The sequence below is a fragment of the Hylaeus anthracinus genome, unplaced genomic scaffold (assembly GCF_026225885.1).
Source record: "Hylaeus anthracinus isolate JK02 unplaced genomic scaffold, UHH_iyHylAnth1.0_haploid 11989, whole genome shotgun sequence".
Lineage (NCBI taxonomy): Eukaryota > Metazoa > Arthropoda > Insecta > Hymenoptera > Colletidae > Hylaeus > Hylaeus anthracinus.
In genome coordinates, this window is record NW_026534337.1 from 15,660,347 (window position 1) to 15,685,586 (window position 25,240).

At 46.6% G+C, this 25,240-nt stretch overlaps 1 protein-coding gene across 1 annotated transcript; it reads right to left on the reverse strand.

Moving 5' to 3' along the window:
• Positions 1-300: 300 nt before the first annotated feature.
• Positions 301-5,036, reverse strand: LOC128887724 (uncharacterized). Its single transcript, XM_054143925.1, has 6 exons — positions 4,963-5,036; positions 2,290-4,888; positions 2,059-2,166; positions 1,757-1,972; positions 1,268-1,588; positions 301-561 (listed from the first exon to the last, which is right to left on the reverse strand). Exons 1-6 carry the CDS (start codon positions 5,034-5,036, stop codon positions 409-411), a joined length of 3,471 nt encoding a protein of 1,156 aa, XP_053999900.1. The 3' UTR covers positions 301-408.
• Positions 5,037-25,240: the final 20,204 nt, after the last annotated feature.

The window sequence follows — 25,240 nt, forward strand, 5'->3', positions numbered from 1 at the left end:
AAATTCCTGGTGGCCAGCGCGTTCGTAGAGGCTTCAGAGGTTAACCCCTTCGTTTCGGACGCGAAACGGTGCTTTTGACATCGTGTCATCGACTGGTCGTATTGGCTACACGCACGCATTTAGCTCATTTAGGAGAGAAACGTAGGCGAGAGAATTTTGGAACGTCGACCGGTAGACGTTGATTTTTGACATTCGTTTCGTATTCGTTCGACATTTACTGCTGCGCATCAAACGTAATTAAAACATTCATGCATCGTTTCGATTCGACGCGACAAAACAAAATAACACGGGTACATTCGACGGACTGGTTTAATACGTGAAAATCAAACGAAAATATATGAATAATTACATCGGACAAAATACGTTGCATCGCGAAATGTAAAGAAGTATACCGGTTGTGGTAAACGTTCACGCGTTCTTGCCACCGTCGTCAGCCACTCTTAGACTCTTTATTTCGTAGATATCCAATTCGAGATGCGCGAACGTGTCGTCCTCCTCTAACCGCCTTAATGCTTTAACGTCCATCGATACGACTGTTTTCAAAGCCTCTGGTCGTGGAACCTGTAATATCAGGTAAGAGGATTTCGATCCACGTTGTATAATATCGTAATACTTTGAACCTGTGGCTTTAATTATCCTCTGTTTTTAGTGTACTATACGTTACGACAATGACCGATTTAGGATCAAATATCTATGTACATATCTAGCAAGGAAAATGTTTGAATACTGTAATATTTTAACCTTACGTGAACTGTTCCCTCGGGAGAACTTGTTTGCTAGAGGTTTTCCCGGCGCGTGCTGTCTAACTAACATTTAAAGTAAACATGAACATACCATTTTCGATTGCAACTTTTTTTTATAACTCAATGTGCAAATGAAGGACACGTGTATTTTTGTGCAGCTACGGCTTGTAAAATTCTCTTGCTTTCTGATTAAAAATGATATGAATGTAATTTTTAAATTGATGCATTTAAAATGAGTAAATAAATAAATAAATTGTGATCTGCCCCTGGGTCGAAATCGTTTTATGTATCGAATAAATGTTTGATGGCTACGTGCGTGAATTTTATGTTTAAAATAAATATTCCTTTTCCGAGGACTGTTATTATATTTATTATGCGAACACGATGTATTACGAACTTTCGATTTTGTCTGCGATTTATAGTGAATTCGTTTGAATAAAAAATTCCGTAAAGACTAAAAAGGTGCTGGGAAACTGCAGCGGGAGCCTAGTTAAATTTCAATGCTTAATTGACATTAAAATTACCTTCGGGTGCTGCTGAAGCCATTCAACGAAACCTCTCACGCTTTTCAGATGCTCTATATCCTTCCAAACCACGTCCATCGTTTCCAGATCCTTTGGCACGTGCTCGCATTCCAACCAGTTCTTTTGAACCTGATTATCAGGTGGTACAAATTGAAGTTCCCAAGGCAAAGTTGTTCCGAAAGCTTTTGTTTTCGCGGGTGTTCGCTCGGCTTTCGCATCTTTCATGACGTGCTTCCTTGTCATGGCGAGTCTACTCGCACCGGGGGAGTTTCTTGTTAAAGCTACATCCGCGGGCACCACTGGCATTTCTTGAATCGATACCTGTTCACGAGGAACAAACAATTCGAGTATATTACGGAACGAAATGGGTGCGTAACAAGCGAATGTATCATTAATAATACAGTAAGGTTAACAAGACATTCGAAGCGCATAGTTCTATCCTTAAATAATTGATCGATCGTCGATAGTCGGTGATATTTTCCGTTTAACCTGCATCGCTCTACAAGCTTCCGCGTTGAAATCAATTTCAAACATGTCCCTGAGAACTTCCTCGTCGACAGTCTTATCCGTCCCACCTAAAGTGTCGAGCCACTGACAGAAGTCCCGACAAATGGTCGTCATTATATTGTCGGCTCTCATTTTAAGGGTTGCGTCCGGATCGTAGCCTTCGAGATCGGATTTTGTTAAGGACCGCCAAGTAATAACCTAATGCATAAAAGTAACGTTTCGTTTCACCCGACTTTCTGGTTTCTCGTTCGAGGGTAACCCTGGTTGTCAGTCCGATATCACACCTTACGTCTTGGTTTCTTCAGAAATAGAGCGTAAGGATTGTATCTACGTTGACCCACTTCCTCCTCTCCGCTGAGTGATTCGATGTCTCTCGGTGACGGTGGCTGTACCTTGATAATTATAAAAAAAAAAAGTGTCTTTAAAAGGACGCGATAAAGTAGAACAACTTTTCAAAGTATAAATAGCGATCGGCGATTGATACGAGATTCTCTTTAAAGGAGATACAAACTTGCCTCTAAAGACGATAAACTGTGGTCATCATCTTCTCCGCGCGACTGACCGATATGACTCCTCGCTTCCGTATCCTCGAACGCAATCTGCTTGTGTATGTGCCATTCTGGCAATCCCAGGAAAGGCGCAACGAGATTATAGGAGTATTGGGGCAGGATTCGTCTCAGGAGCCGAGGGTTGCAGGGAGGAGGCTGGTTCGTGGAAAAAACTAAGTTGGAGGGAAACTTGTCGGGGTAGAGATAAAGCTTAGAATCTACTAGCAACCTCGTTAACGACGCGATTAATTTTTTATTCCTTTTCTCGTTCGGATCTGCGTTTACAACGCGTTTCGCGAGACGTTGCGAAAACTCTTTGCATAAGGTTTCTAACATCCTTGTCGATGACGCGCTTCCCTGCAGCTTCTCCAACAAATTTGCGATCTCCTCTGTTCGCGTGAGTGGCAGCTTCGTTCCTGATACCGAGAAATCTGTCACGGGGATGATTTTCGTGCAGCCATTGTCTCGAGGGGAGTACAATTCTTGCGAAGCATTTTTCGTATCTCTCGATTCGGTGAAATTCGAGATGCTGGCTCCTCTTCGGAGGCCGCGTTCCTCATTTTCCGTTGCGAGCTCTACGTTTTCCAGAGACAGCTTCTCTGGAACGGATTTCGATTTCGTTAACATTCTGCTAACGGGTGAAGCGCCTCTTTTCTCGTTGCTCGCTTTAGCAGCAAGGTTTTTAGGCACGGACATATGTTTTTCATCGTCGTAATCGTCGACAGAAGCCCTCTTCATGGCCGACGCTTCGATCATGGCAATTCGATCTTGCAGGCTCGTTGGTTTTCTGTTCCTTAAGGCCCGTAGAGGTTCCAAGCTGGGACTGAAAACTACGGGAGCGTGACAGGGAGCCAGATATTTCGACTTGGTTTGATCGTCGCTCACCGAAACGGCGAGCGAATCATCTTCGTCGGAACTTTCGCTGTGGAACGAAGAAACTTTTGGTCTTTCCAGAGATGCGACTTCTGTGCTACTTGTGGAGTCCTTAAAATTTTTTGACAGTGAAATTGAGTCATCGCATCGTCGACCTTCTTTGTCTTTCCCAATAGACTTTCGCTCCACCGTTTCCACCATTTCTCCGCGCTTTTCTAGGGACGAGGAGAAAGGTTCCTCGGCGATTAGACTTTCAGAACCGCTGGACGCTTGTCTATCAAACGTCGCGCCTTTGGTTTCAATTTCACCACTTAAAACTCTCGTTTCATCTTCCAAGTCCTGTACGCTCGCAAAACTAGACCCATCGTCTCTAGAAGTATCCGAAGCGACGGGTGCGTTCCGTGGAAAGATGGTTCTGTACAAGGTGGTCATAGGAAAAGAAGTCTTTCTGTTTTGCGGAATTTCGAAGGGCTTGTACATGCACACTGTGCACCTGTCGCGATTCTTTCTGGGGAAACCAGAAAACCTAGGGATCGATGCCAGGACGCGACTCGAAGGACCTTTCCAGGGCTCGGCGTGTACGAATTCAAGGCTGGATCCCGATGTAGAACGCGACGCCGAGGGAATTGTCCTCGGCGTTGTCTCGTCCAATTTCAAAGTCGCTCGACCGACATCGGTACCTGTAAATTGTGAATTCTTAAGCGTCTTTCTTTCCAACTTCTTTTCCAACGATCCTTCATCATCTCTCGTAGGCGTTCCAACCTCTTCGGGTTTAAGCAATCCTACACTTCCGTCACCCGGAACTGCAGCATCCACCGAAACCGATTTTTCTGGCAAGTATCTATTCGCCATAAAATGCTTCAATGCTTTGTGAGCGAAACGAATGGCGTACTCTGATGAATCCTGATCTTTCGGAGAGTTTCCAACTTTCTTTCCATCTTCGTCTGCCGTACGCTTAGATTGATCGGCCTTCGATGGCGCAACTTCGTTTGGAAGGTAATTCCTATTCCTTGCAGCAGACTTTATTTCTGAAGAGACTCTTCTTTTCGGTAATTTTGGATACGCGCTTTTCGAATAGATCGATCCGGGTTCTTTGCTCTTTCGTGTCTTTTTTAACGTTGATTCAGACACTGATGCTGTAGAGCGTGTAGTCAGAGTCGGAAGAGCCGAAAAACTGGTAGGAAACGTTTGACTCTGCGTTTTGGATTGATCTTGAGCGCCGACAGGAGCACAAATACGATCCATATTTCTAGGGAAAATTCCTTGGAAACTAGGTTGAGGTCTGAGGGTATCCAACTTTGGAATTCGTGCAGCTTTAGTCTGTGTTCCTAGATTACACGACGTAAAGGAAGTTTTTGAAGCGTCTCGAGGTTCAGCTTTTAATATTGACTTTGGAAATAATTCTGTTCCGCTGCGGTTATCCTTGCTCGTTTTGAATTGCGACACCGGATGCGACAACTTGCGCAAAGAGTTTTCGGACACTTTAAAACCATCTACAGAGGAATCACGAAAAGAATTTAAATTAGACGCTTTGTTGCTTGCGCGTGTATCAAAATTGAGCGTAGTTTTATTGTAAGGAAGGGAACGACAGGACGAATAGACTAAAGGATCCCTTACTATAATCAACTTGCGTTCTTCGTCGTTGCAGAATTTCTCCCAATACTCTTTCGACTTCGGTATCGGATATTCCCACCTGCCAATATAAAGGAAACAATCTCAAATTCAAAATCGCGATGAGACAAGAGTATCGCCGTCAGATTCGCGTACTTTCTTCCACTCAGTTTCATTTTACCGCGGGAACCACTGTACTCCTCGCAATTAGACCTAAACAGATCACTCATTTCGCGGAAATTTCGAATTTATCGGATTCGCGCACGTCAATAACCGTTCCCAAGGAATTTAGGTTTCACGCTTGGTGGTGCGAGCTGCATCGCGACAACTTCTGTGAAATACTCTTCGGCGTGATTTCGACTATCGATCAAACAAATTTTGACCTAATTCAAAGCATGCAAATGGGTGGGAACGATTCCTACGTTAAGGATTGCTAGACTTGCGGCCAAACACGGTGGCACCTGCCGAAGGTAGCCTGACCGAATATCCTATTCTACTGGTAAACGTATCGCAGCAATCGATACTTTTTATTATAGATTACTCATCGTATACTTCGTTTGGGATATAAGTTTAACATTCGCATTAATAATTTATAATGATTTATCGTTTCGTAATGAAAATCAGTATTTACTTGGAATCGATAGCATTAGGTGTAATACGAGAGTAATAAGAGAGATGTAGCTCAGGTGTTCCTAAGTCGCATCCACAGGGTAAAACTATGTTTTTATCGATTTCTAGGAACTCGATTGTAATCAAACTTAGCATACTGAATTCGGAGTCTTTTGTCTATGAGGCGCCACGTCTATTATATTTGTTTTTTGCTTGGAATAATAGTTAATTAATAATTCATTTTTTTTCAAGACCAAAGCCATCTAGTGGCGAGTACCCCGAACTAACTTCGAAGTTTGGTCAGCGCCTCTATCGGGAAAACGCTCAAGTTTGTCGCCAAATAGTTCCTACGCGAACTGTTAGATGGCGCCATTTGTTCATTTACCGACGTGTCGGTAATTTGAACAAATGGCGCCGCTTAGCGGTAGAAACACGAACTAACTTCGGAGTCTGGTCAGCGCCTCTATCGGGAAAACGCTCAAGTTTGTTGCCGAATAGTTCTTATCTTCACCGATAGATGGCGCCATTTGTTCATTTACCGACGTGTCGGTAATTTTGAACAAATGGCGCTATCTATCGGTGAAGATAGGAACTATTCGGCGACAAACTTGAGCGTTTTCCCGATAGAGGCGCTGACCAGACTCCGAAGTTAGTTCGTGTTTCTATCGCTAGATGGCAGCTGGGTTGAAATAAGCAGCGCGCGTAAATTCGAACTGCAATACTTTATTTTACATGTTTATATATAATTTCACTGGAAATCTGTCATTATTATGCATACATAGTAACTTTACATTCCTGTTTTCGTACAATTTCAATGATTCCCATGACAAGAAACACGTTATCAATCATAATATGTCTTTAGAGAGTCATTTGTAAATATCGATAAGGAGAAAACGATTCGAACTCGGGCCGGCCATGTTATAGTAAAGTTTCTACTATCTTCTCCACAATCGTTCTCTTTATTGAATCTATAATGGAAAGTGTGTGTTTGACATGTATGGAACGTTTATCCTTGCTATGTAAGTACGACAGTTCGAGTGTGAAAATTTCGTAAAAATTATGATGCATTCCACGAGAACCGTTTGTTTCGTATTGCTTGTCGTTTCGTGGAAATATAAGTGTTGTAGTTGTGGTTATCGTTGTTTAGAAGTTCGCGGAATACCACCAGCTTGGACGGCTGCCCATCGCGGAACCGGGAACTCTCGATAACAAAGGTATGTGCATTAGAAGGACCGTGCGAGACACGTATGAATACTTGTAGACGATACAGAAATTTTGGTGAACGCCATGGCTCGCTGCTCGGACAGCAGCGTTGGCGGATCGCATGGAAGCAAGGTGACAGCGTTACCATCTTGCTTCCGGTGTCTCAGCTGTCGCCATTTCCGGTTGAATTGCGAAACTTTCTCGCGTTCGACCAGAGAGTAAACTAGTACAGATTAGGTGAGATTATGTCGGACTAATTCGAATGCCATCGCTTCTGGAGGAGCCTTTCCTGGAAAGATATAGGGGTGCAGAGATAAATAAAATATATGTCGAGTATATTCGTTTCACATAGGAGAAGTCATATTAATTTTGTTAAGTTAGGACACTTGTAGGTAACAAGCTTTCTTCCATAACTCGACGTTTCTCTTACGAGGGTTAACGCTATCCAACGATCATTGTGTTGCGATTAATTTTATTTCAAGGGTACACGCGGTGAGTCTTTCATCCGTACGATTCACTCTCGCAAACGGATCCCAGCGTGGCTTCTAATCCGTGTTACAATACATATGCCAGACAACGGGCCGCGAATTGGCCTCAGATCGGCATTCTAACTCGGCCTCATCTATCGGTCAATCAATCTTCTCCATTCACTCGTTCATTCGCGTAGTTCGGCAATTCTCGAACGTGTCGCTGACCAAGATCGATATTTCCAAATTCTCGTTCGCGGTATATCCCCGTCCGGGTGGGTCTTTGATCCACAGCGGTGCGCACTGCGGGACTGCACCGGGATACGTGCTGGAATGAGTAATTCGTGGTTCGGCGGAGTTTGACAGTTCGCTAAAAAGCTCTCTGTACCCGCAGGAGGTGGCTGGCAGTCAGGAGAATGCGTTATGTCGGTGTGCCAGTGAGCACGACCGTGTCCGTGTACCCTCGGTACGGGACCCGATACGAGTCGCGGGCTTTAATGCCGTGTTCGCACACTCCGCGAACCTGACCGCAAGGAGGCCATTAGCGTGCGCGAAATTCGACGATTACCGATCGTTTCCGACGCTCGCGATATCGTTCCTCTATCCTGGATGGGTCAGCCAACGTCCGTTCACCTGTCCATACGTTAGACTTCGACAAACGTGCATTAAAGATGAAAGTGTTGGCTTCTTCGATCATCGCTCTGTTATCTACTTATTTCGCACGCTAGGGACACGCTGTATATCTAGCTAAATACTCTCTAGGAAATCCGTTACAGAGCACGTAATAAATAAACTTGTCCATCCGTCTGTTTAGTTGGGTAACAAATAGAAGTTTGCTTTAATTACAGTTTTTTATGAAACCAGGGCTAGTACGGCGTTATCGAACGAAAGTATCAGGTACGTTCGAAATACTGGTCGAAATTGTTAACCCGAATAAAACAACGGGAAAGTGGGAACACTTAGGGAGGGGGGTTGGTATGCGATATTACCGTGAGCCCCGAGTTAACGTACGGGGCTGAAACAAGGTGAGAGCTTTCGGAGCGCCCGGACAGCTTTAATTTAATTGCTGCATACGTCAGACATATTAAAGATACTAACTCTCAGACTCCCGTAGCCTCGTCGTTGTTAACCGGACCGTAGCTTCTTGAAACTGGCACTTTGAGCTCCTTATGAAATTTTACATCGGCTGCCGAGAATTTTCAAAGTAAAAAGTAGGTAGACCAAGTAGAAAATCAACTGCCTTCCTTCTCGATGACGAAACGAATAGAAAAATATGGAATAGAGTTTAATCGCGCGAGAGTATGGTCTCGAAAAAAGGTTCGTTTGATTTCGGTGCTCGTAATTCCGTGGGATTACGGCTCGCAAGGAAAGGAAACGGTTCGACGCACCGATCTAATGGTTATTCGTCGCGCAACCGGTAATTAGGAGTTTTCCACGCTAATGTTAAACCGATTTGGACACGCGGTCTGGGGTGTACCGACGCGCACAGTCTGGCAGAATAAATTTGGGAACAGTCGGTCCTCGGCGAAACGAGATTAGAAAGGTAACTTTGTTCGTCGATCAGCCGGCTCAAGAATTTCAACTCCACCGAAGTGGATTCCTCTAGAATTAAGGTAACTCTTGTTACACGCTCCGTTTGTCCCGATCGAAATAATTTGCCGCGAACGTGAATCGAACGAGAGCCACGCCGGCGCCACCGATTTCGATTTTACGTCTCACTGTTTGCACAGTCCTTCGTTGTTCCTTAAACCGATTCGTCGAATTACGCGTTCTCTGTTCGCTCGTCGACCTCTCGCGATCGTTTTTCGGTTAGGTTTGCGGGATCTCGGTAGAAATTGCTTTCGTCGCGGCGACGTCCAGAGAAAAGCTAGGTAAGATTTTGGCTGAAAGTTGGCGCGAGTCGTAAACGACGAAGAGTACGTTCCTCGATTATGGAAAATCCCCTGGTGTCTCGTCCTCGCCTCTGATATTGTCGTCTTTACCGGTTCCACGGCGTACACATCCGAGAGACATAGCGAGAGACCGGACGTCTTACGCGGATCCATGGGTTGGCATACTCGCAAGTGGAACAGACGGGGTCGGAGGCGGGAAGGGCTTGAACCAGAGGACGAGGAGAAACGGGGTGGCAGAATCAGAGGAGAATGGACCACCCCCTGTTATCAGCTTGCAGCCAGCCGCCTTCCCAAGCCGACAAATTACTACATCCCCACCATCGCTATTCTGGTACCAAATCAAGCCTCGTACCGGACGCCCATGTCTCTCCGTGTCCTCCGCTCTCCAGTGAAAGATTCACTCCTCCGATGCCTCCGGGCCGGAAGCTCGTGTCGCGGCGAACTCCAAGGGCGACTGAGACGTCAAACAATCGAGGTTTATTCCGTCCAAGCTTCTTATTCCTTCGAGCCAACCCATCGGTGTCGTAAGCCTCTCGTATCGATAATACCGAGGGTCCTCCTTATCTACTCGTACTCGTTTAAGTCTCGCGCTGTACGCCGTAGATTACACGTTCGAGTTCGTTCCGTTCGTTATTATATAGCGAGCAAACGATCATCCTTTCGAGTGGAGTTTGGTAGCGCGCGTCGTCGAGGTAGGGTACTCGAATGCTTGTCTCGAAGTAGCTTCCGTAGCGAGACAAAAAGCTACCAGATCTCCAGCGACGATAGAACTCCTCGTCTTTTTGTTCGTTGTCACGGATTAACAGCGGTCGCAGGCAGCCGCGGTATCCGGCGCAATTTCTTCGCGAAACACGGCGGAATTTTTCAGCCGATAACGTATCGTTAATAAACCTTAACCATTTCTCTCCGACTACGTTCGCCGGATGGAGACATCGTCGTGGAAGGGAATAGTGGTATGCGGGTAAAGGCGAAACGACGTCGAAACGTATGACCGTTGATTTATAAAGGAAATAATTTCGCGAGCGCAATTTCTTACGTCGGGTATGCGGGAGCGTAACTTGAACAGCTATGGGGGCTCATCTACCGTTAAAATTCATTACTCCCGCTAACAGCGCCCTTTAATATCGGGCTACAAAGCTGAACTTTTTTCAGCCGCAACCATCCGTCGTCGTGGCGTGTACGTTCGCGGGAGAATCGAGCGATTCCGCGTGATCGTCCGCTACGGAACGCGTGCGATGCCGCGCGGGATCTATCGTGGAATATTTTTTACAACCCCCGCCGTTACGTTTCATCTACGAGATGATATATATTTACACGCGCCGTAGCACTGAAATTACACCGGGGAAATTTTTTTCCGTTGTACTTTCGTAATTCAGCCGCTTCGTTCGCAAGTAGGGCGGTCGCTGTCCATACAATAACCAGGCCAGCTGCGCTAAAATTTTTATTGTTCCCGACCAAGTTACGCGGACCGGGAACCAACAGGGAGAAACAGAAAGGCAGAGAGATAAATAAAAGGAGAGAGACCGGAGTTTTCTCTCGTGACCGGTAAGCTTGTCCGCCGTTTTTCCCGACGAAACGTTTATCTGGCGAATGCGCGGAACTAATCGTCGCGTTGTTCCGTGGGATGTAGAGAATTCTCGAGCGATACAGCGATAACGTTTAATTTTTCAGTTATTCGATTGTTCGACAGGTCGTATAATTCTGGTAAACGAGAACAGACATTTCGAACGATTTTAAGCAAGCAGCCTGTTGTCGATGGATGACGATTTAAATAAATCGGAATTGAGTACGCGTTGTGCTACTGTATTATCGTTAATTTTCATCGGCTAAAACAGATATTCTACACACTCCGTTCTCTAATTTTAGCGTGCAAATGCTCGATATTAAGCCGATTGTAACCGCATATAAAAATATAATAGCGGTCCTCTGTGTCCGTGCATTTCGAAATAGAAAAAAAAAGAAAAAACGTTGATCCACGCCGATTGAAATGGATTCGTTGGTATATTTTCATGCGGTTATTTCTATTCAATCGTTTGCGCGATATACCGTGAGATACGCGATATTTTATGTATTATTCCTAGTAATATTTTCATTTTAATTCCAGTGAAATAGTGTTTAAAAAATGGTAGAATAGGTTTGCTAATATTATATCCGGTTTAAGCGCGAGAGACAATATTCCTGATGCGGAATTCATGATAAAATACTTACGGTTCGTTTTCGTCGCCGTCACCCTAAGACCAAACAGAGTATCCTATAGAGCGGGTAACAATGTGAAGGGAAGAAGAGGGTACGGTGAAAAAAAGGCGACGTGGACTCGCTGAAGGCGGCGGAAAAGAAGGAATAAGAAAGTTGATGAAATATTGGAGAGCGGCTTAGGCGGGACAATATTCTGTTGTAAACCGTTTTTTTCCCGCGCCAATAGATATCGTTATATAGCGTAGTACGCGTACTCGTGTATCCCCTTTTTCCTCTTATTTTCTCTCTTTTTCCCCTTGGAGACATGCTTCGATTCGTATAAGATAAAATGTCGTTAGAGAAATCGAACACGGAAGGCGTAGATTCCGTAGAGGCGTAGTATTCAACGTAACAGAATGGAAACGAAATCGCAAGGTGACTACGGCTGATTTCGCGGCGTTGGAATATTTTTGTGCGTGGCTCTTTCCAGTTTTTATCGTCGGTGGGCAGCCATTCGATTATAGATCGGTCGGCTGTAATTTCATCCGTTTGTCGAGATCGTTTCAAGCGTCTGGAGTATCATTCATCGGTACGACGATTCTCTTCTTCGATTTGCAATAAACGGGTGAACATCTCTCTCTTCATCGTTCGGCCGCGACGATTCTTTCCCCGCAATTAAATCGCAGGGAAAAATCTCGGCCGAGACAAAAGGCGTCCGGCTTGTGCATTCCTTCTTTGAAATTCGCTCTCCTCGACGACCGGTCCCTTCTCTTTCTCCAAGCGGATGATGGAGGAGCACTTGGACCGAGAAAGAAAGTCCTTCGGGCTCGTATTTACGTGCCAGTTGAGCAGAGTACCTCTTCGTCCTCGTAACACCATCGAACGATCAAATGTCCCCGAATCGTCTCGAGCACCGTGAACCGTCTCCGATAAAACCTTTCGATCCTCGTTTTCGATTTCTAACCTTCGTCGCGACGCGGACGGCGCCACCGTATCGTTAGATTAATCAAACAATTTGACAACCTCCGGTTACCCGGATAATTAATTAAAATTCTATTCAAAGACGCTACCGGTGCGGTAACTTCTGTAGAAAGTTCCGACCGTTTCAGCTAATTTCCAGCACCCTTCCGTCTGAGAGCGCGAACAGTCGGGCGAGTCGAAAAATTCAATGGTAAGGGTGTCGACAACTATGAGCCAACTTTGCATTCGTAGTTCGTTACTCATCCTGCCGCAGTTCCCCTCTCCTCTATCCGATGATAGCCGACGAAATTCCTTCGCGTAGCTTACGAGAGAGGAAAGTAGGAAAGAAATAACGTACGACGTTTCGGCCGTCTTGACATTTATTAGACATTAAGTAGTAATACCCATGAATGGGACGGACGAGACTAGCCGGGTAATAAGGGTGGGCTAGGAGAGCCGTCATACTAATTGTAGTAATTCCGGCATCCACTTTGGATATTTAATTAAGTTTCCGCTGACAAGCATCTACTTAGTGGGGAGAGGCAAGGCGGTTCTTACATAGCGACGCGCTCGGTGCTCCCTGCTTCCATCAACCCTTCGCTTAGCTACTGTGTAGCCTACCGACCTGCTTAATTCCCGCCTCGAAACCTGCACCGTTCACTAATTATTTAGTATCTCGCTACCTGCTCGCCTCTATCTCGGAAAAAAGGGTCGGATTAAGCAAAGTTTATCGCGGACCTCGCCGAATTGTGCGTAGAATAACTCGCGCGTAAAATACATCGCGAACGTGAAATTTCCAAGTCGAGGAAGCAACGATCTTTAAAACGAATGAAATACTTGGACGCGGAGTTCTCGGATCGACGCGTCACGAGCGCAAACGTTGAAAGCGACGAACACGATCGTCCTCGAGCGTGGTCTCGCGATCGTTCCGCGATAATTTATAGAGGATAAGTTCGCAAGTGAGGATTCGCGGAAGCGTGACGACCGCCTAAATATCGCGACAGACGATCCTTCTCTCTAGCGAGCGGGACTACTCCTGCGGGAGTATTCCTTCTATTATCTATTGTCCGGGCCAAGATTTTAGTGGGGCAGTATATAAGAGGGGCTAGACACGAATGCGGTCTCCCATTCGATTCCGTAAAGTATGAAGCTATCAAACTCAATGGTCCGAAAAGGCCGGCGCAATTACCAATAACTCTTTGACATGCTCCGTCTACGTTTCTTTTTCCACTTGAAACATTTTCGTTGCTTCCGTCTCGCATGACTCGCTACACGAGAATTCGTCAGAATTGTTCGCGGAAATCGAACCGATCCCGTGTCTCCCGCACGAGAGATAAATGCGTTTGCGGTGTCCTCGGAAATTTCTGGGGTATATACCCTGCACCGCGTGCATAGGAACATCGAGCCTCGACCGATTTTATTCCAAGACGGGAAGAGGAGAAAATAGAGGTGCATAACGACCAGGCAGAAAATGTTACGTCACGGCCCGGTAGCCGTCTCGAATTCCTCGTTTCTTCGCAAAATAATGATTCTTCCGTTTTCGAGTGTCGAGAAGTTTCATTTCGCGGACCGATCGGTTCGCGGAACGAGCACAGACGTCGAAGAAGGACGGTAGAGTCTCTTTTCGCTCGGATGAATTTCTCCAGTTAAGTAATCCCTGCTCGTGGATTTGGAATGGAAACAGTGCGAGCGCACGGATAAGAGGGATAAGGATCCTCTAACACCTCCTTCTGCTTTTCCTCCTGCTGCTCTCGTCCATCTTTCTACTCGAGCGCAATCCTCCGTTTCCTGCTTCCGGGTATAGAACGGTCGGGGAAATCGGTAGTTCCCGGCCTGATATCAGCCAGCCATTGTTTACGGAATATCGAAATTCTCTATCGTGGTCTGATAGAGCAAGATCGACGTTGCGGTGAGTTTAAAATTAACCGGGACTAATCGCGGGCTTCGAACGGCGCATTGAACAGCGAATAGAGATGCAACGAGAACGAAGAAGAGACGCGATAACTAGTCGTTCGTGATCGGAACTCTAAGAATAAATAACTCGGGTTGGAAGACGGAAACAATGTATCCATAGAGGAAAATTCCCGAAGGAATTAAGATGGGAATTACTTCGCAGCTTCGTTTAGCATGCCGTAAAGCACGCGCCCTTTTGAATCCAGCTCTTTCATCGTTGACAATGGCAAGGGCACGCCATCGTTTGCGTGATAACTCTATTCGATTCATGAATACGCGAGGACGCGTGTGTACTCTCGCGTGTCTTCGGCCGTCGCAGGAATGCTATTCTTGTCTATTGAAAATCTTTCAATGGATTTGCCTCGATTCGGTATTCACGATTAAAATTTAATATTTGTATCGATTAGAAAAGACGAGTGGTACGATTTCATATCGATTCGACTTTTTATTCGCCTACTCCGAAACAATGATCGAACGGGGGTCGGGAAAAGTGCAAATATGTGTTTCATGAGCACGGGATTGGTCTTAGAAAACCGATAAGACTGATATTATTGATTCGTTAGTTTCGTAGCGGAGCACTTAAGCAGAATATACCTCAAGATTACTAAACGAATTTCAGTTCCTCGGAGTTTATCGCTTAACTTTCCACCTTTCTAGTTACAAACTTCGAGGCAAATTATTGCACGCGACTAAATGGTACTATGGTACCAAAGTTGGCTTCTGTGTAAATAGTTGCTCGTTAAACGCTGGTCCAAGAAACTGCGTGCAAGCACGAATTTGTTTTACGAGTAACTTTTTTTCTAACAGATGCACGTTTCCCGACATTTTCAGTTTACGTTAAATCGAAGTCGCTCGTCTGGCGAAATACGTATTTATGGAAGGAGACAGAGGTGCAATTAATAATAGCTGTTAGCCGCGTGTCGGTCGGAAAGAGGCATTCAAAGGGCGCACGTCTAGAGATACAATTACATCGGTCCTTATGTACGCACGATAACGCAGTCTACTCCTCCCATAGTCATGCTAAACAACAGGCTGAACCCGCGCGAGGGTATCTCAAAGTGATGGCAGTGTGTGTTTGTTGTCGGACGTTGGACGTCCATGAATAATTAATTTGTTTCTCGTACTGTCTAGTAGTCGATTCTAGCGACGCGATGCTGCCCGTCGACGGGAAATGCGCAAAACTTGCAGTTTCGATCACATGAGAGCGCCTAGACATTCTGGCGAATAATACGTCGACGAACCTAGCTCGACGATAGATTCGAGCGGTTAAACGTTGCGCGTGGAGCAACGGGAAAGTCCGGATTAATTAAGGCTGTTCGTCCGTTGGCAGCCCTGGTTGCCGACGAAAACCAGCTGCAATTTTGCGAGGACTTTCGAAGTTTCCCCGGAACGTATTGGCGTTGTAAACGGCCCGTTAACGATCACGATTAATCGACGAATAATTCCGACGCGTCTTCCCGGCGAATTGCGCGATTAATTATCCCTCCTTGACTGGGTCCTTTGTTTCACTGACCCATCGGACACGACGACGCGCCGATCGGGGAATCCAATATGGTTTTCGTGACGAACGGCCCCGTTCGATGGGACGATAGAACCAATGTCAATGTAACGGCAACCAGCCGCATCGTAAAAAACACGGAGGAACCGCGACAAATCTAGATTAAAATTTTTACTCTTTCGGTGACCGAGATCATGCCGCGCTACACGGATTACGTTCGTCTCGATTCGACAAGCTGATGTATCGTTCGACGGTGAAACTCTTCCAATCGACGGATAAAGTGAAAATTTATAGGACAGAGTCGTCGACGTCGCATCACTTGAGATATCTTAACATAGAGTAATATTGAGAATCTTAGCATGATCTTCGAGCTCAAAGGCTTCGTTCGCGTCCAAGTAAACGTACGTTCGGTTATCTAAGAAATCCTTTTTGCGAGGGTGTCCTATAATAAACGATTTTAACTGGCACGCCGTGGCTTTCATGGTCGCGTACGCCATACTTAACTCGCTCCGCGACAATCGTAGGGGTAAAAGTTACTCGATAAGAAAAGTAAATTGTGGCGTAGCATAAAATATCGTACGTTAATTAAGGCTACGTTCCAATTAGAATTTCCGTGGTCGCGCGCGCGAGCGCGCGGCGTCCGGGCCCCGGTGAAATTTCAGATCGACCGGCTACAATTTGGACGAGCGTTAAGCACCGTCGTATCATGCATAATGCACGGAACATCGCGCACCGGCTGGCCTTCGGAATATAAGTGGCTCCCGTTGGAAACGCAAGCTTTCCATCCGTCCTCTTCCACCAGGCACCGGTGTTTCCTCCTCTGTTTCTCTCAATTCGTCGTTCCGGGTGTTAAGTACCTTGGGAGAGAACAGACGGAGGAGGCTGAACAAGCCGGATTACGGATTAGGATCAATTTCGAGCAGTTCAGAGATATACAGTGTCTCGCTCACGGCTGGCGCCGAATTCATTCTCCGGTGCTTTTCCGTTTTAAACACGGCAACGCTCCCCAACGTCTTAAATCAGTCGTAGACCTCGATGTTCGGTTCAAGACGAGGGATGGCTGACGGGGAACTCGAAGTTTACCGAAATCAACTCTCTCCGGCACCTCCTTTTTCGACTATAATCGCAAACGAAGTTTGATACCCCGATAGTGGTTTGACTCCGAACCGCTCGATCCACTCGACGAACCTCGATAACTCGGCGTGGAAAAATTTCAACGACCGAATTTCATCGCGTCGGTACGTCGTTCGAATGAAAAATATCCGGTAGAAGAAATCGGTTTCTGGACACGAACGCCGGAGAGCTTGTTTGTCATTTTCTACGTAACGCGCGCAACGGCGGCGTTAACTAAAATCGAAGTGATTTTGCGCCGGCAGGAGGCGTCCACCGATCCAGACGAATAAACTATCGGAATATTGAAACATCGGTCCTCTGTGCGGGTGTGGTAATCGTTCGTGGATAAACGTGCACGTGCGCAAACGGGCAAATCGCCGTGCACTTCGACGTTGTTGGTCCGCGTGTGTGCGCCGCACGGGCGTTGTAGTCACGGGAAAAGCAATCATCTCGGCCGGACGCAATCAGCCCCTAACACACGTTCCGCAGAGGTTCCACACGGGCTGGCTGGTTCCGTTCTGGACGTAGCTAAGTCGTCTCCTGGAGGACACCCGTTATACGATGGGCGTAACGCGAGAGCACTAGGTTGACGAGGTCTTTTCAGCTTTGGAATCGAGCAAGAAGGGCCGAGAGACGCGAAAAGTGTGTTTGTCTAATTGAATTACTATACGCTTCGATATACGGTCGCATAACCGTTTAAACGGGAATTAAGAAAATCGTTTTACGATATTTTGGATTTCTGACTCGAATCAGCCAAGGGCTAAACACGGGAAGAAAGAGTCTCGCGCGTTTGTTCGCCGGAGATCGGCGATTTGGTGGGAAACTGGGGCATCGTGAAATCTCGTTTCAGGTCGGAGGCGCATCTCGTTTCAGGTCACGCTGCCGCGCCGCGAATTTTCACCGTACGAAAGAGACGTTTCATTTAGCGGCAGTTTATGCCGTTCCGCGTGAAATGTTCACCAGGGATGCACCGGTAAACTTTGGATGACAGCAGTTAACCGAAATCAAACCGAATTGATTATAACGGTCGGATCGTTGCAGCGAGATAATATGAATCGACAAGGAGAATTTAATAGAAAACTTGTCGCGTCGGTGGCGACGCTACTACGCACCCGTGGTAGTTCGCAAGTCGAGTTCCTCCGATAGCGAAGCTCGCTTGATGGCGAAGAAGAACCAAGGTACCAGGGGTTGGGAGGAAAAACTGGAAAAGAAAAAGCAGCGGTGACTATGGGGAGGTCACGATAACCGCGAGACTTTTCGCTTTGCTCGTTAATGTGAAATTTCTGGACGGTGCGAAAGAGGCTCCAACGGATGTCACGTCACGAACTTTCAATTTCCGGGACGTGGGCGCTGGTACGTCTAACCGAGAGAATTGAGAGGCACTGCATCTGGTCTACGACTCCGATACCTCGTGAACCCTCCGAATTGATTGTCACTGCGTCGAAGGTGCAAGATGCACGCCTGTAAATCGATTCTTGCAGCAGCTACGGGACGAGAGTCGATCGCGAGCCAAATATTACCGAATATTCGATTGATCCGATTCTGGACAAGAAAACAATGCGCGTTAAGTATAAACGGCCTAATTGAATAAACGAATTATGTTTTAGGATTAGGTTCGATTACGATAAAGACTCGATCGCGACACTTTTGGCGCTCCTCCACGACCGTTCCCCTTTTTTCCTTGCATTTGTGACGCGAAAGCGACGTGACCGGAACAGATGCGTCGCTTCTGGAACGAGAGGAACAAGGAATTAATACCGCGCGTCAAATCACGATGAAGGCTCGGTTTTCATTTCGTGCTGCCGAAATGAAACATCGATTTCTTTTTTTCTTCTCTTCATTATTTTGAAAAAATATAACCGGACGCGTAGAAACTTGGCCAGAAAAGTTGCAATTTGCGAGGGGATCGTTGGTTTCGCGTTATACGAAACTAAGCACGACATCCTCGTCGAACGACCACGGCGTGTTAAACGACGTAGTTAGAATGCGTCTGTCTTTGGCGTTTATCAACATCGGAAATAGCTGTCCCGGCCGAACATAGCCCTGAGGCAGAAAGGTCCAATTCCTCGTAGATCACAAATAGTCTACGCTGTACAGAATGCCGCCCGGAAATTTGAAAGTTGACGTAGCTTTCGTGGACAGAGCACGGATGCGGTGAGTTCGCGGACATTGAAAAACTGATGGGAACGCGTGATTCACGATGGATTTGCGATAAATCCGAATCGACGAACGACGTAACACTGTGACTGGCTAATAGACGAGGAGCCGAGTTTACGAGTCCACGGAGGCGTCGCATGGCGGTTCGCGATATCAGTTAATCGTGAGGTGTCCTGTCACTTGATTTTCAATCCCTCCAAATTTTGCGCGTTCGCAAAGTCTGTGAATTTTTATGTAATTTCTGTCATTTTACGCTTAGCGTACGCTTCGTGGAAAGTATATTACTGAGGTCGTATCGTCTCGTTAAATACACTGCGTGAACGATGGGCCTTACCCGCGACGCTGAAGAAGATACGTGACAACGTCCCGGTAGAATTTTCACTCGAGTAAACGAATCATTCGTACAACGGAAGTTACGTGTCTTTAAAGTTTTGTTTACGTAACGCTGCTTCTTGTATAATTATTTTGGCTCCCTTAACGGGTCCGCTTCCTTCTTATTGCGATATTTCTCGAGGATTATATATTCTCCGTACAAGATCCTGGCACGAATCTTCGCGATGCCCAATATAATCTAATCATAACCGTGCGAATACATTTTCGTGCTCCTTTCGTCGACGATGTGCGACACCCAGTTTGCCGTTGTGGCAATTTTAATACAGACTCTCAACCGCCCAGGACAGTATCGCGCCGCGAAATAGAGTGCCCGGTGAGTGTGCGGAGCAGATATCGTGTAAGTCGGACTTAAACCCCTCTTCGCTACTTTCGCGGGACAACTTGCACCTCTAGCGGAGGGAACGACTACGGACTAGCGAGGCAGCACTCGTGGTATTCCCTGCATCTTTATTCGCTTGATCGATCTACGACGAAATTGAAAGTTGGCCTTTATCGACGAATCGATGACGAGGGATCGAGCGCAATATTTGCAAATAATTGCGAAAAATCGTTTCTCTGTCAGCGATCGATCCATTTTCGGCTGACCTATGTTCGAGCTACCTATCAATGCTGGACACGATGTATCCGATAGCATCCATGACGTGTTGGGTCGTGTTAATTAACATTGCAACGTTATCTTCTGTAATTCCAAACATATCAAAGGTGCTAATAAATTGTTTCGCTCTGTACAATATCGTGACGTTGGTCGGGTTTATTTTGAATCGAATGGGTCGCTTTACTATCTACTATAAATGACACCCGCACACATTGATCGCTCGTTCTGATCTATTTAGCACGAACCAAGTTAATAGATAGCGCGTAATCACCCGCTGATCATTATTCAGCCCGTTCAGTGCGTTATCGTGTCCGAGTCGATCAACGATTCGATCACGTGGTATCTCGTACACCATCTACGGACAGGACGATGTAATAAAGGGTGCTGTCAGAGAGGATGGCGATCGTGGAGGTTAATCGCTTAACGAACCCGTTCTTCATTCATCGTCTCTCTGTTGTAACCAATTAGCTCAGAGTCCATCATCAACGTATACACGAACTCGGTTATCATCGGTGAATTGTTTCTGCTTGAAATTCAACGCGCAGCGATTGTTTCGATTAAATTTTATTTTCAAACGCTGTCGCACCTGATCACCTTACCAATCCTTATCCGAGAATTTGATACCATCGCCGCACTGGTCGTTTCGTGTCATCGATACCGTCTTTATTGGTAAATACGTTTTCCACCCTCGGTACATCGATCGGAATCTCTTTCAGGAAAAATGTTCGGCGCCAGGGAAAAACGGGTCATTCCCTAGTGTCCTCGTATCCGTTAAAGATATCACTCGATTAACGCTGATATTGTTGGAATCGCGTACGGTAAAGTAGAATTTAGAAATCTCTGATCGGTCGCGGTTTTCGCGCCAGGCGGAAATTTGTTCAGAATATAGGAGGATTCGGCTTTCATCGATGTATACGTACCGCGTATGCGTATTAGAAACAAAGAAAGGCTAAAATAGCTTCCCCTGTACGGGACGGAGGCTCGCATTGTTGTTGAGGTGAGCTCGCTGGTAATGAAAAGAACTCCAAACTGAGTCTCTCTGTGCTTTACCCTTTCTCGTTCTCTCTTCTCCTGCGTCTCCAATTTCTCTCTCTTTGTTCCCGTAACCGGCGCTCTCTCTTTCGCTCTATTCCACCTTTCTTCCTGCCTGTCTCTCCCATTATGCCAGCGATGCCCGGGAAGAGATGCCAGTACCTGCTCCCGCCTCTCGTACTCCCGTTCGGCTCGGCCTCTTGTTTTAATCACGGCGCCACAAAGTACGCCATTGTCTTCCCCAGTATCGGTCTGAGAAAGTATCTCAGAAACGGGGGTACAGCCATCTCTATGCACAGTCCAGCGGGAGCAGATTGTTGAAAAATCCGTCTGGGAAACCGCTTGGCTCGTCGCCGAAGGCGCACCTGTTTCCTTGGTACCGCTAATTTGGCCAGATCAAACATAAACGGGGGAGTCGTTGTTCCTCGGGGCGTTTCATTACATTTCCTCGTTTTGGACGAATCGACGCCGACGCGGACGGCGAGGCCGGCCGTGTTCGCTTTTCGATCGAGCACGTGTCGCGAATCTCGACGCGACGCGCATCGAGTTTCGCGTGCGAAATCAACGGACGCAAAATCGAGAACGTAAATCGCTACGGCAAATAGAGGATACGCGTGACGTAAAACGTAAACGTGGGTAGAAGGTGGACAGGGCGAGCGCGAGTGTCGCGCTGGAACCGTGAACGCTCGAAACGATCGCTACCCGCTGGGAACTTGCAAAACGTTCGGTTTCGGAGTGGACACAGCCAAGTCAAATTGCTTTGTAATTTCATTTCGTTCGCGCTACTCGAAAGCACCGAGTCCGGGCGTGGGCTGCGAGAAAGCTTCTGGGGACGCGCGCTGTCTGCGCCGGATATTATCGAACTCAAATTTTCGAACCGACCGAGTTTGGTCGTGAACGACCAGCTCCGTATTAATCACTGAAATTGTGTAACCAAGCAACCGTACGCGATCATCCCGGGTCGCCTTTTACCCCTTGCGACGCCTCGAGTCTCCGGCAAGATTAGCCAACACGTGTACGGAATGTACTTTCTCGGTTAATCGGTACGCGAGCGAGATACGTTGTAACTGTCAGCGTTAAAGGAAAAATAGAGGGTGTCATTTCCATACTCGAACAATCTTATGAAATAACGATCTTAAAAGTGGATCGACTACGTACACATTCAAGGGATTGGAAGTTACGAACTGTTCGAGTGGTATGGGTTTTTCGAAGCGCGAACACGCCGAATACTCCAGCAAATCTTCGATTACGTATTGCTAGAACAACGCGAGATGCAGTGAGACGCAAGGTTCGGAGACAAACACCCTTAAAGGTAGTATCTTCGTACCTTGAGGGACGAAGGGGGACGAACGAGGGCGGTAAAGGTTGGATTGGCGAGAGAGCAGGGGAGGACAAGTAATTTCCTTGGCGGAGGCGTGAGAAGCATGACGAAGGGATGGGTAGAACGCGAGAAGGTGGTCCAAACTAAACTAAATAATATTGATGGCCAACGGAAATTGAAAGCCGTTAAGGTCTTCAGCGTTGCGGTGCGGAACGGCGTCGCTGCATAAATAAGACGACGTATATTAGGATTAGACCAGTGTCTCTCATCGTCCGATTGCTTATTTTTTAATTTAATTTTGTAGTAATACATTAGTACGTATATTACAGATTGTCGTGTAAGTAAAACCGTGGGATGGTGGGAAACATTGGTTTGCGGAAACGGTGGAAAGGGGGAATGGTATCAGAGAGATTGCGATCCACTCAAAAAGACGGTCAATCACGGGTTTCGGAGTGGGAATAGAGGAACGGTGGGTGCCCGAGCGACTTTCGAGTAGCACCGCACAGAAACACCAAAAGTTTCCCGGAACAAGGCTCGAATCGTTGGTTCATGCAAATTCGACGTAGATGTATAGCGTAAATGCTGAAAAATGGCCGGCTTAAAATATGCGAGAGTGTACGGTCGCCGATAGGTGAAACTCCACCTCGCGACACGCGTAATAAGTCGACCAATGTTTCGGTCGTTCTTCTTTTCCTTCGCCAAATCGACGGAGACCTTATCCGGTCTTTGCTCGTTAATTCCGTTGGTTAATTGTGGAAAATAATTTTGATACGGCTCCGCACCTGACATTCCATGGTCGGTTCGATCGTGTTACAAAGTAAAGTTGTCGATGGTTTGTAATTCATGAAAAGTCCCATATCACGGCTGTGGTTAATTGGAAGCGATCGGTTAATTAGTATAAAACTTTTCGGCCGCCAAGTCCGACGCGCGCCTCCCGTTTCATCGTTCATACGATACTCGAATGTGTTCTCGAATTTTATAACGATCAACAGGTTACGAATACGCATTCACAGCAAATACATACTCTCCCCTCTGTGCTCGTATCTCGACTACATTTCGCAATTAATATTCGATTCTCGTTATCGTACGTTATTACCGTTTAATATTAATTACAGGCGGGGGCAATACCGTAACAACCGCCGACTATCGTTTCCGAAAGGCCGGAGAGATGCGTTTTCATCGCGAGCTGCGCGATCCTGTGGGCGTACGATGCGGCTCGAGATCCAAAGGAATCTCACAATCAGTCATTCGAGATATCGTTTGGACGCGCGGTTGAAAAGGGAGAAATCTCGCCTTGGCTTCATTATCTTGACAATGGTCGAGGCTGCGGTCCAAAGCGCAACCCTCCGTGGCCTCCTTCCGACCCGCACCACCAGCTTTTCCTTTTCCCTCTCCGTCGACCCTTCGCCAAGCTTACCCCTCGAGCACCGAAAACCATACAGATTCCGTACCTCTGCCGTCTCTTTTCCTCCGCATCGGCATCTCAACCGGCCGATGCACGCATAATAGCAGCGAAGCTGTGCCATAAACCGGTATCCCGTCATAAAGGTCTCTTCAATCCGGGAACGAGGAGGAGAAGAAGAATCGGAATGAGAATGCTCTCCGTCCTTCTACCCCTTTCCCAAGTCACCGCTTCTTTCCTTCGTCTTTCCATTTCCTCATCGTACATTTTTCTTTCTTTCTTTCTTTCCTCGAATCGCGCACTCGTCTCTTCTCTTTGTTTTCTTCGTTGCGATTTCTCTTCGGCCTCGAAGGTGGAGTAAGTTACGAGCACCGCTCGAAGGAACCGAGCAAACGTCGAACGCGAAAGACACCCCGAAAATAGTAACGCGACGCGAGCGGGCAACTCGCGCACGAATAAATATAACAACGAAGGCGGAAGCGGAAGGGAGCTTTTGATTTTTTAGCGAGCTAACGTTTTTAATTTGCAAGGAAGACTGTTCCTTCTTAATTGCGATTCCGCCGCTGCTGCCATCGCCACTCGACTCCCCTAATTCAATGTTTTGAAGTTTCTGCTTTCTGGCGGCAGCTGTTTCCCTAGCGTTTTATTTGAAAATTTTTTATTTTCTGCCGGTCCTGAAAATTTTCTGGAACTCGGTTCCCCCTTCTCCGCTACGACCACCTTTGTATTTTTTCGTTTGTTTACGACTCTTTTTAGCAGACGAGCGTCTCTCGCGTTTAATTCAACGCAATGGTGCGGTTCGAACCGTTTCCGTTGGAAAACCTCAGACGATAAATGGAAAGGAGTCGGGCCCAAGTTTCAGCGATATTATACTCTTCGGAAGGGAGAGATGAAATTTGATGCAACGAGATGACAGCTCGATGGCATCGGTATCACTGACATGATGTACGCGATACAGATAACCGGGCATAGATGTCACAACCTTGTCCTTGTCCGTGTTCGCGGGCCGTAATAAAAGATCCAGGAATTCACCAAGGGAAGACGAATAGGCGCGTATAGCGAACGAAAAGAAGAGCGGGGCGCACTGTCCCCGCTCGTAGATAGGAACAGACTTACGAGCGGCTTATGTTTCAATTTGTTCAACCTCGAATAAAATCGCGTTTTACGAGACATTGGGACACTGTCGTCCACCGACTATCTTCGTTTCCTCGGTGTATCGCGGAGACCATTTTTTTCTTGTTAATAGACCCCCGTTACGAGTAACTGCCTGGGAATCCATACAGCCTGGCTGATTCCTGTAAACTGCCCTCGTAACGGCACGGTGAATTAATTTGCTTGTCCGTTTGACGCCACGCTTTCCACGTGGCGAAAAACGAACTTGCGATTTTTTCGTCAGACGTGGATTAATTTTCCTCTCGGAAAACATTTGCCGCGCCACGCGACGCTTTGAATTAACATCGCGCGATCGCGATTTCTTCTTTCAGTACCCGCGAATATCCGAAAGCGAGCGTTAATTTTAATTTCATTTCGCAGAATTCAATTTTTCGCGAAATCTCACGCGGAGAGTATTGCTTAAAGAAATCTGGTTCCTGGATTCTGCTGAATTTCATCCGCTGGATTCGACTTTTCGCAATTGTGGGATTCACGAATCGGAAGCGTTCCAC

Excerpts from the sequence above, each read along its gene's own strand:
- LOC128887724 (XM_054143925.1), bottom strand. The coding sequence starts at position 5,036 with ATGAGTGATCTGTTTAGGTCTAATTGCGAGGAGTACAGTGGTTCCCGC. Across the intron at positions 1,973-2,058 it reads TGAAGAAACCAAGACGTAAG|GTTATTACTTGGCGGTCCTT; the intron begins GTGTGATATCGG and ends TTTATGCATTAG. Across the intron at positions 1,589-1,756 it reads AAGCTTGTAGAGCGATGCAG|GTATCGATTCAAGAAATGCC; the intron begins GTTAAACGGAAA and ends CCTCGTGAACAG.